Here is a 12,053-nt window from a genome sequence, read left to right as displayed (position 1 = left end):
CTTAGAAAACAGAAAATCATGTCGGGGAGGAAATTAATGTATCGACCAGATCCATGTCAAGACTAATTATAGATGATCTCCACATTAAAGTCTTCGGTCGCTCAACTGTCAACATGCGGTCGTGAAAATACATATTCTTTTCGCAGATGAGAAAATTTTCACTGTTGAAAAACTTTTTATGCTAAAACTTCTAAAGACGAAAAAATCTTGTTCCAAGGGTTCAGCGTGGCCACCATCTAGCATTCGTAATGGTTTGGTGGCGAGTACCTTGTAAAGGCATTACATCTCTTTATTTCTGCGAAAAGGTGGTTCAGACCAAGGCAAAAGTGTACCAGAAGGATGTCTTAGAAGGCGTGGTGAAGCAGTTAAGCAGTACTCTCTTCAATGGAGAGCTTTAGATCTTCCAGCAAGATTCCGCTCCAGCTCATAATGCAAAAACCAGCCAGCAGTGGCTAAAAACATTATTCCTGGGTTCATAACCGCAAAAGATTGGCCATCTGGAGGCCCAGATGTGAATCTATTGGACTACAGTTCGTAGCGCACCTCCAAATATGCGCTTGATGATTTTGACTGACAAATTGTATGTTATTTTGTATTTTACATAATTCTTTCCGTGCTGTGCTTTCAACATTTCTTATTGAAAAGCATATTTAAATTATAATCGAGGACATTTTAGAGTAATAGAAATTGTCGATTATCACCCCAAGACCCATGCCATTTAGCCCGCCTATGAGCTTTATAAAATATTAAAACGTCTTTGCAATGTCTTAAGTAGCAATTAGAAAATTGAAGAACCTTTTACATGAGTAAGCATAGGAAATATATTTCCAAAGAGTGTATTTATTAATTCATAAACAATGCATGCGTTTTTTTTTTTAAATACATTTGTATGTTATACTGTGATGAGTAGTCCAAAATAGATAACAGTTAAGCTTCTGCAAGAAACTCTGCTTTTCGAAATATTTGGTTTTATCTGCTTTCTCGCAAGCACGCATTCTGGAAATAGTTTTTACAAGAATCCTTTCCTGGAAAAAGAAACTTATTAGTTTAAACAAGTAAAAACGAAATATAATACTATGCAACAAAATAAAACTCGTTGGCTTCAAACGATAGTTGGAGGTGTCACTAATACTAGGTTAGGGACTTTTTTTCGAGGTTTATTCAGTCAAATGAGAAAGATACATACTATAAATTAATCCGAGCACTCTATTTATTGCTTAATAAGGTTGAGCTTTTAAAAAATAAACTTAGAAAATGCGTATATAAGATTTTTAGTACTAGGAATTTATTTCTAGGTCTTTTTTTTATTAGATGGCGTTGTAGGTCAAATGTATTGGATTTTTTTTTTTTTATCAAATACATAAATACTCAAAATAATGGTTTTTTCCGGTAAAAAAAAATCAGTGGTAACGTTAAATTTATATTAGTCGTATTACAAATACGTACTATTTTTGAACAGCGCATTCAATATTTTAAAAGAAATCGTCTGTTTTCTAGATACTTTTATTTTAAATATAAAAAAAACGGCTAGCAATAAAATCAAATGCTGAAGCCTCGGTAGCAAATATAAGTCCCGCCTCAATTGGTGAGGGTGCCTTGAAAGCAGGTATTTTATATCTGTTTTTTAATGGCTCGTGCTCGAGGTTTCGAACCCTACTGGTAGTCATACACCAACCCACAGATGCCTCTAGTACTGCAAGTTATGCATTATATTTTGACAGTAAAAATATAGTCAAACTTCAAGATTCTTGCCACTTGGTGTGTTCAGGACGCACAATTTGCAGGAAAAACTTTCATAACCTTTGTCTACATACATGTTGGAGCAAATAATGGAAGGTTGTTTTGGAATATAATATTTGGTTTTCAGTATGTAAATGTACTCGTCATTACATTCTCTACTTTGATGAAAAATAGTTTTCGCAAACTAATTTTGTAGGGAAAATTTTCACTTTGGTGAAAACGATGCCTCCAATAACATAGGTAGTAAAATGTAAAAGTACAATTCTTTGCTTATGCTTACCTAATATGCCAATTATAACAGCCCTTAAAATCTCCAAATCCATTATATGTTCACCAGCATCATCACGCGATGCCATTCGTTTATAGCTTGTTATCCAGCTACTTCCCGAACTGTAAAATAAAATTTAATATAAAATGAGATATAAACAGAAACATATGAATATACGAGCTTCATTATCAGTATGAAAATAGCTTTTTGAAGCCCTGAAAGGGACTTTCTTTATACCTTATTCAAAGACTGATAAAAAATTCATGAGTTATGCTGAACGACATCGAATTTCTGTCACCCATTTATAGGTATATATTATCTTGTACACGTCTTTTTAATAAGATACACAAAAATTATGTCCGCTTTTAGCCAGTTATACGTTGAGCTGATAAAAACTGGGTTTAGCTCACAACGGATTTGTCAAATGCTTTGTAATAAGAAAAATACCTTTTTAGCGGATATAGCTTCTGCTCAAATATGAACGAGACGTTATCAATAAAACGGTCCGCGGATGACATATGGCAAAAATAAATTTTTTTGTTTTTTGGTAGGACTGTTATAAGCTTACATGGCAAATTTCAGCGTGATATGTCACATAGTTTGTTTTCTGTGCTACTGTAAACAAGTCAAGCTCGAGTGTGTTCTTCGAATTCTCTTTTATGACTTCAATTGTCTCAAAATGTTTTCCACGGAGCGGCAACTTGAGCTTGGGAAACAGGAAAAAGTCACATAGAGCCATATCAGGCGAATACGATGCTTGCGGAACGATATTTCAAGTTTTCAACCGATGTACGATCCTTTTTGAACGATTTGTGCCACTGGAAAACACGTGCACGCGATAGAGCAGAGTCCCCATAGGTTGTCTGCAACATTTTTAAGGCGTCTGAAGCCGAAATTTTGTTGGAATAACAAAATTTCAAACAAATTTTGTTGGAATAAGAAAATTTCAAACAAATTCTTTGAATTTTCATCTTTAAATTCGAAGAACACACTCGAGCTTGACTTGTTTATAGTAGCACAGAAAACAAACTATGTGACATATCACGCTAAAATTTGCCATGTAAGCTTATAACAGTCTACCAAAAAAACAAAAAAATTGTTTTTGCCATATGTCATCCGCGGACCGTTTTATTGGTAACGTATCGTTCATATTTGAGCAGAAGGTATGGTATGGAAATTTTCTCTAAATTTTGATGGATTACAAAAATATTGGAAAAAACGCTCTTAATTTTGAAACCGAACAAATAATTAGGGGGAAACACCAGCGTTTACCAACAAATATTTATATGCTAAAAAAATATAAGTGTATTATTATATTCTTATTTAAGAGTTGATAATCCAAAAAATTGCCATTCAGATGCAGAAAGAATTCGATAGAACTATCGAGGAAACATAAATTTGTTTGAATGAACCAATTTAGATAAAATTTTTAGTTGAGTTTGAAAATGTACGGACAATAATCCCTTTGCCGAGTACTATTTTTTGCAAAACGCGAGCAAAAATGCTTAACATTAAATGTAGAAACTGATCCTGTAAAATTTAGCAATTCATTTCATTATAAAGAGGAAGGTATGCCGTTAATAGTGGAAAATAACATCAGGCAAATGACCAGCACGACCACGCTTACAGGGCAATATCCTTTTTATGAAATTTTCCATAACCGAATTGCAAAGTGGTTGCCCTATGTCCTCGATAACCTCACGAATTCCATCTTTGAGGTTTTGAATCGACCCTGGGCTGTTGGCGATCTCGGTGGTCAATTGTGATCACCTCTTCGAGAGATAACACGGTCCGGAAACTTTTCCCGTAAAGATCAATGGTTTCGTTGCTTGTGTGGCACGTAGCGCCGTCTTGTTGAAAATAAACGTTGTTCAGATCAATACCATCCCATTCAGGCCATAAAAAATCGTTAATCATCTCTCGATAGCGATAGATAACACCTGTTGTTGGAAAACACTTTATTATTGGAATCACTACACTCTGTTTCTCATCCAGGAATGCGATGTTCTTGTTTGAGGGTCACCTAGTTTTCAGTGCAAAATGGGATGGTAGGTCAACTCTTATGTGGAAACCTGTGGTTTCGGTTCGTTTTCCCATACTGACCAGAGTGTCATTCTGGTATTTGGGATAGATGCCCATCCGATGTTATTATTGTGTACCCGGACGGGTCTCAATGGTGCCCAGCTATGGAGCTAGAATCTTTTCTAAGACGAAACCATTTTTCAGGTAGAAATTTTTGCCATGCTTGTGGGTGCTGCGAGGCTACCACAAAGAGGGAAAGCGGGAGATGAAGTATTTATCTGCTTGGATAGCCAAGAAGTTATCCAGGCCTCGACTGTATGAGTAAACTGAATGATCATGCACGATACCATTTACAGATTGACCGAGTTTGGCCGATACAATATCGTTAACTTAAGTGAGTACAGATATCAAGAAATCGAAAAAAATCATTGGCACGCAACCGACTGTAGAATTTAGTTTGACCTCGCAAAAGACTGTAATCAACCTTCTGGCATAGTCTTTCACACCCGTCGATGTTAGGGGTTTCAAAAATAAGTAATCTTGAGAATACAATCGATACAAAGGATCCCATTGCATATTAAAAATTAAATATTTTAAAGAACAAATAAAGTCTTCGCTACTGAAGCTGATCAGTTTTACCTTATTTTTCTACATATTTAAATTTTTTTTGGTAACAGTTTCTTTTCTCGTCGTTTGTATGCAAGAACAGTTGCTAAAATTTATTAAATATAAAAATACAACCATTAATTAAAATTGTATTTGCACAGTTTTACTTGCCATGTATTTATAAATGATTCCATCATGCTATCACAACCTGTCAACAGTTTTTATACTTTGTCATTGGAACGACCACGGATTTTATAATTCATGTAATATATTGTATATTTAGTATGTAGTAGGCTTCAAGTCAGGATATGCCTCTGACGACAATATTTTAATTACTTTCAACAGCACTAAGCAACAGGTTGTGATCTGAAAGCCGCTTATACAACTTCTTGAAATTTAACGATTTTTCTGTTTTATGTGTACCTATGCACCTTTCATTCAATATTATTCATATTCAACTTACCTCCAAATTAGAATCCAAAATATATTATCCAACGATTGTTTTCTTGCAAGTTCACTGCTTTCGCAAATTCGGTAGTAATAACAGGATTTACTCATTCCAGTTGTATTGAAAAATAATTTATGCGCACGCAAAGACTTTCGAACAAGAATATTCAGCTGTAATTCAAAAATCAAAAAAATACAATTATCTACTATATATAACACGATACATCATGTGGCTAAATTTATGTTTTGAACTATTATATTTATCAGCCGGGCGGTTTGATCCCTACGATCACCAAAATAACATATATAGCTCAGGCAAATTTACAAGGCATGTTTTTAGTTTTGCAAATGTAGGTCAGAAGTTGATGATAAGAAGCCAACAGAATAACTTAAAATACAGATAAATAGATAGAAATAGGGTGCAACAGAAAACGAAAACATCCTACGATCTCAAAAGCTCCTTCTACACCTTCAATACGCCCTTAATCCTAATTGCTCAAGAGATTTTCAGCCTCTCTAATGAAAGCTAAAATGCCCTTACAGACCTAACAAGTGCATTTAGTGCAAGACATCTGCTAGGTATCCACTGAGCAACGAAATGTTTGATATACCTAAAGACTTAATTTCCTCACTATCAAAAAAACAGAATTCGCTTGCCTGAGGTCGTCTGTTTTTCCCTAGTGCTTACACTGCTCTGTTTTACTAGGCCAATAGTTGCAAATCTGAAAGATAATCAGTTAAAGCAGTGGAATTTTTCCGGTCTCATAAAGTCGCTAACCAATCCAATTCTTGCCACTTCTTCGCCGACCTCATTTCCAATGATTCGTTAATGCGCGGGACATAGTGCAGCATAATTGCATTGTATGCAACCAGAAACTGAAGATCGTCAGAGCAGCAAACTTAGACTTAAGCGTCCAGAATTTTTCCAAGCCTGGATCATTTTCTATTCTTTTTATCAACGGAAATATTGCTAGTCAGTTCCGTTGCAGCTCTTTTGGCACTACGGCTTGTATAGAAATACTCATTCGAGGAGGGACTGCAATGCCATATTAGAACAATTTCTCATCGCCTTAACATTTGTTAAACGTTTTCAGCCACTCACTATACGCAGAAGTAAGGAGTAGATCAAATCTCTTGGGTGGCAGGTAACATTTCTCTGATCTAGATTCCAGGACATTGGAATATTAAGGAAAGTGAAATTGGTGATGAGCTTGCCAGGAAGGAGTCGACTGAATTGGTCGCAGAGACCTGCTACCCCTGACTATTCTTCAAGGGAAATTGTACAACTTATTTCTCAGTAAAGCTCAGAAGAGATGGAACTCCATTTTTTCATAGGCTATTTCGAAAACCCTTTGATTCCAGTAGAAAAGACGCATGACCCAGAAAGTCCTGGGAACTCCAGACCATTCAATTTCCAAACTCGTAGCTGTGTTTACCGATCCTTGGACGATCGGCATATATGCGGAAAAGCTAACCTCCATTTCAGAAGCTGCGTAGACCTTTCGGAGAAGGAGACTCTAGGGCACTTTATCTGTAAATGCCCGGGTTTGGTAGCTAGATGTTTAAGGTCACTGGGTGCTCCTTTCTTCGACAGCCTGGGACAATGCGCCAACCTAAATCGCACCAATCTTTTCCATTACATCAAAAGCTCAGGCCGGCTGTAGGTATTCGCCTGTTAGAGGTGTCTAAATGGTATCAAAACGGTGCTTTAGTGTTACTTGGGGAATGCCAGAATGGTACTTCAACCACCTACCTACGCCGAAGCATCAGTTACAATAGAACAGACAGTCTTATTTTAAAAGGATTATAACTTGTATAAAAATATGTAAAGGAGTTCATATATGGAATATGTAAGTTTTTCCATATATTTGCATTATAATTTTTTGTATTAGTAATGTTGTTTGACACCTTGTTATATTTAACATACAAAATGCCTTATCTTTTTCTTCATCCCCTTCCTATTTAAGTAAATGTGGATATAACAAATATAAATAAGTAAATAAATTTTTGGAATCAAACATACTGGACAACAATGAGGGCTTTAGCTTGTAATACCAGATGAAGAAACAGTCAGAACTTATTACTTACCCTGATAATAGTTTTTTTTATTATTCTGAAATATCAAATTTTCTTACTGTTTTAGAGCCAGGTATGTTTTTAGATGACCGCTTAATTCTACGGATCTCTTCAATTTCATCTCCATCAATCATGGTGCTTTGAGTCGCTGAATGCGTAAAGATTATATTGCTTGTGTCATGTTTTCCCTGCGTAAAGTTTAATAAATTTAGTTAAAGTTTTATGGATTAATGTAAAACAATATTCCCCTATTACAATAGTTATGCAAGCTAAGACTTGTAAAATGAAAACTCCAAAGGAAAGAAAGGATAATGTTGTTAGTGCGATATCCGTAATGTCTTTGATACCAATATCACTTTTTGAAGCTTCCGCAAAGATTTGAGTCGGTTTGAACGCAGGGATTGATCCACGTGAAACCGTTCCAAGTTTTTTGTATTTCCTTTCGTAATCTAGAAAGAAATATCAGACAGGTGGAAAAATCGTGCATAAAGTTGGCAGCAAGTCTGTTAGGTAGTGAGATTTTATGGAAAAACCTTTCTAAATTAAAACACAAATATTTTAGAATCATTAATAAAGAGCATCAACAAATGTTTCAAAGATATACCCTCAAAATGCATAAAACGGTATCAAGGTCGTACAGTCTGTGCCAGAAAAAAGGAACCGCGATTATTCATGAAGTATAAAATATATGTATGTATTTACAATTTTTTACATAAAAGTAGTCTTCTTCGTTGTCAAGTATAGCTTAGCATCTTCTTCATATTTTGAACCAGCTTTTCTACGTAGCTCGTCGACAAACAGGACTAGCTTTTGCGAACTTGACGCACGAGTTGCTTTAAATCATGAATTGGCCTTCCGGCAAGATGCGTTTTCATAGCTCCCCACACATTTTCAATGGGGTTGGCGTCTGGGGGAATGGGAAGGCCAGTTCAATACTGTGACGCCATTATCTTGTTTCTCAATGTGTTTTTCTGAGCGCAGTGGTTTTGATGATGTGGGACGTTAGGATATGTTCGCCTCCTTCAGTCGAGGTTGGATGGTGTTGATACTCACATCTATTCCCTTTTTAGCAAGAACTGATCGTGCTTGGCGTAGTCACAAAGAAGGGTCCCGCTTAAAAAGTTGAACAATCACTTTATCCCGCTTTTTTGTTGGAAAAATCATAAACATTTTTATACACCTTACACTGCTGATTCCACATCACAACAAATGTTTTCAATCACTTTTGCAGCCGCGGCGAAAGATAATTTCGGCCCTTTCGAATGCGTGCATAAAAATACCGCCTCAAAATGCTTCGCGTATTTACCACTCATTTTTGTTTGGTTGCATTTATGGGAAAGTTTCGAACGACACTAACCAACTGGCGTCGTAGCCCTTGAGGTTGACTATTACGCAGCAAAAAGCAGAACGAAATATATTTTGAAGTCACAAGAAAAAACCGGCTCTTTGCTTCTGACACAGACTGTAGAAGTAAATGTTTTTCTATCTATCTCAAAATATCTAGATTTTGCATTGTTAGGCCTACAAAACCAAAAATTAAACCCTGTTTGCTGGGAAGTGATTTTACTTTATAGCGGCGGGGCCAATCTAGCTAACTTTGGGACATCGTATATGCGTCTCATGATGCGTATGCATCTTTAAGAAAAAAATAGTGGACTTTGTTATTGCCACCCTCCCCTCTCTCTCAACCGTTTTGAACTTCAAAGACAATATAGCCGTACTATATTAGAAAAAATCGCACGCAGACAAAATACCGATGTACATTTTAGTAGAACTGAGTCTTCTAAGATAGGGGTAATAATATTGTATATGATTGTACCAGCAATATGGCACAGTTGGCAAATAACCAACCTTTGTAAGACACAAAGTTTTAATGACGTGACTGTTAGATATTTATGCCCAAAAGTTGGAAACGAATCGCATGCGTCAAAATTTTGCCAGAACTTTTGCAGCAGGAAATCTTCAAGAACAAATCAACCGCAATATTAGTACTCGTATCCTCGCCCGTCTCTCGTCTGGTGGGTGACTACCATACGAAAGTGCATAGGTTCGAAACTCCGGGTACGAAACACCAGACAATGGCAAACTTTGGAGTATATTTTTGCCATGAAAAGCTCCTCATAAAAATATCTGCCGTTCATAGTCGACATAAAAATGTAGATCCCTCCATTTGTGGAAAAACAGCAAGACGCACGCCACAAATAGGAGAAGGAGGAAATTTATACTTAATAACATATAAAAATACTTATATATATAGTATTTATATACAGTCCTACCCCAATGGTCATATACCGCAGATCGTCCGTCTTCCGTCTTAAAAATCAAGTAAATAACTCTTGTGGAACACTTAAAATGAAGTTTAACCAGCAAGCAAATAAGTGCTCCTACGGGCAAGAAAATAAAGGGCGTCCACAAGTGCCGAAAGTTATATTAACTGGTAAAATGGATTTTGCTCTACATTTTTAAGAAAGCTGGAAATGCACAAAAGCTCAAACTATTAGCGGAGACACCTACTTCAAGGAATTAAATCTAAGATTAAAATTTTCTGAAAGGAGTAGATTTTCTCAAGGCTTGCACTTCGACCTCATGGTCTTTTGTGCCCTTCTGAAAGGAGTAACCCTTGTGAAAAAAATATTGAATATGGAATCAATCGATGAATGTAATCTGACAGAAAACAAATAAAGAAGTGCTAAAATTGAGACGCGGCGAACTTTATATACCTGTGCACATTTAAGTAAAATTTAATTTGAACTGCCGTTTTTAACGAGGAGGTGAGCAACACGTGAACTAAATGTGAGCGCGTTTTATTAAGCCATTATCGAGATACATCCATTTACCCCAAAGAATGTGTGGCACCCCCAAATTTGAGTAATTTTGCTTTGTTTATAACAGATATTTCGCAAAGTTTGTCTTTTTGAAAATTCTTTGATGCCTAATTTTTTCTTCAAAATAACATAAATCCCACTTATAAGGAATTTTTAACATGATTTGCAACAAGTTGATGTTGCTGATTTAAATAGGCTGTGTTTTAATGTTTTTCTAAGTTTGTGAAAAATAAATTTTACCTTTTTTGTCGAACGGTTTTATGAAGATATTCCTTGGGGCAACCTTTGAAGCTGAATAAACTGTATTATTCTAATTGTCGAATACAATAATAAAATTAACCACTATATACAACATTGATTTTCATGTCCACTCACGAAATTGTAAGGATTCTGGGAAAGAGCATAACCCGTAACTTTTACAGTATCTAACTCTTGTTGGTTTTCATCAAAAAAGGATTCCAATTCATCCAAGAAACGTCGATATGTCCCGCTGCGCTCGTCGTTCTTATAATTGCTTATTAAAGAAAGCTTATATGAGAATTTTATTACTATGATTTTTCGCTCTTGCTACTACCTTTTTAACCAAGATTTGTATTTTTCCAATTCTATGTCATCGATTAATTGCTGAACTGAAGATTTAGTTTTATTTCTTTCGTCGCTTATTTGCTTTGATGTTATGTACTCATTAGCCGTTTGGTATTTATATAAATGTAAAGTTTTTCTAACAACATATTTAAATGCCAGAAACTCGTTAACCATCCGCCTGAAAATTCAATCATCTAGAAACAAAAAACAATTAGAATAAAGTAAATGTCCCACATTACCTGTGATATTCCATGATTTCAATCGCACTATTATTCTGCAAAATATTCTTAGTATTCAGTTCTGCAACACTTCTGATTGTCATTCTTTTACAACACTTCTGGTTAAAAATCAGTGGCCTCTCGATTTCTGACAAAGCATTTAATTAGAAATGTTTTTCTTTTAAGTCAAAATTGCAATAATTTTATTTCCATCCTTACGTGTTGAGCGAATTACAAGAAACACAAGGCTTAAAAAATAAGTTAAAAGTGAATATCGCATGACTTCACACTTCTTTGATATAAACATCTAAAATACTCTACCACTATAAGATTCCGGCTCAGTTTGTCAAAGCACATTTTTTTGTTAGTTACAAACGTATCTCTAAAATTGTCTTGCTCTGATAATTTCAACGTTCTTTGCACACATGAGTGACGATTTCATAGTTAATTCATATTGGGTGCAGAAGAAATAAGAGTACGAGTTGTAATCATTTTCCAGAAGTGAAGCTAACATATTTTATACCCGCGCAAATGTAACCAAGGGTATTATAATTTTGTTCCCATAACGGTTATATTAGTAGCATAAAGGAATCAAGATAGAAATAGGTTGATATGGCTGCCCAGGGAATGGGCACACTTGGACGAAGAAGGATTCGTTCTTTGTGATGCCATTATGGAGGGGTGAGGCAGGAGAGAAAGACCGATGGGATACAGGGAGAGGGCGGAGAGAGATGGTGCTGGGATGGTTAGGAGTGTGCGGATTACGAACGATGACTATGTTTGCGTCGACCGCTTAATGCTGCTGATGAAATTCATCAGATTTTTAATGTCAGCACCAGCTATATCAGCAGGCGTGTGGAAAAAAAAGTAGGAGCCAAGATGCCTAGATCTTAGCCCCGCCAGAGCAGGGCAGCTAAGGAGAAGGTGCTGAGGTGATTCCACCTCATCCTCCATACATCCAGCGCAGAAAGGACTCGAGGCGATTCCAAGTCTCACAGCATGCATTCCTCGCGCATTGTGTCCTGTGAGAGAGCCCACGAGATTAGAGAGCTGATATTTTGTCAGCCTCAGAAGCTCGCCCGAGCGCCTCCGGTCCACACGTGGCCAGAAGGATTTCGCGACCTTACACCTTTGTGTACTTGCCCAGCGCTCGCTGAGTTGGTGCGATGTCCATCTTTCCAGAAGCAGACCGCAGGTAGTCAGGGGGATCCTGATTCTCTCCCTTCGCGGGGAAATCACCTCGCATGTCCCTTGTCTGGCCAGCTC

General features: G+C 36.5%; 1 protein-coding gene across 1 annotated transcript; it reads right to left on the bottom strand.

The window, feature by feature from the left end:
• Positions 1 to 866: 866 nt before the first annotated feature.
• Positions 867 to 10,891, bottom strand: LOC129244898 (uncharacterized). Its single transcript, XM_054882837.1, has 9 exons — positions 10,809 to 10,891; positions 10,559 to 10,747; positions 10,360 to 10,498; positions 10,225 to 10,294; positions 7,415 to 7,608; positions 7,219 to 7,347; positions 5,100 to 5,254; positions 2,021 to 2,130; positions 867 to 1,025 (listed from the first exon to the last, which is right to left on the bottom strand). Exons 1-9 carry the CDS (start codon positions 10,889 to 10,891, stop codon positions 970 to 972), a joined length of 1,125 nt encoding a protein of 374 aa, XP_054738812.1. The 3' UTR covers positions 867 to 969.
• Positions 10,892 to 12,053: the final 1,162 nt, after the last annotated feature.

Source organism: Anastrepha obliqua, chromosome 1, assembly GCF_027943255.1.
Source record: "Anastrepha obliqua isolate idAnaObli1 chromosome 1, idAnaObli1_1.0, whole genome shotgun sequence".
Taxonomy (NCBI): domain Eukaryota; kingdom Metazoa; phylum Arthropoda; class Insecta; order Diptera; family Tephritidae; genus Anastrepha; species Anastrepha obliqua.
This window is presented reverse-complemented; position numbering and strand designations above follow the sequence as displayed.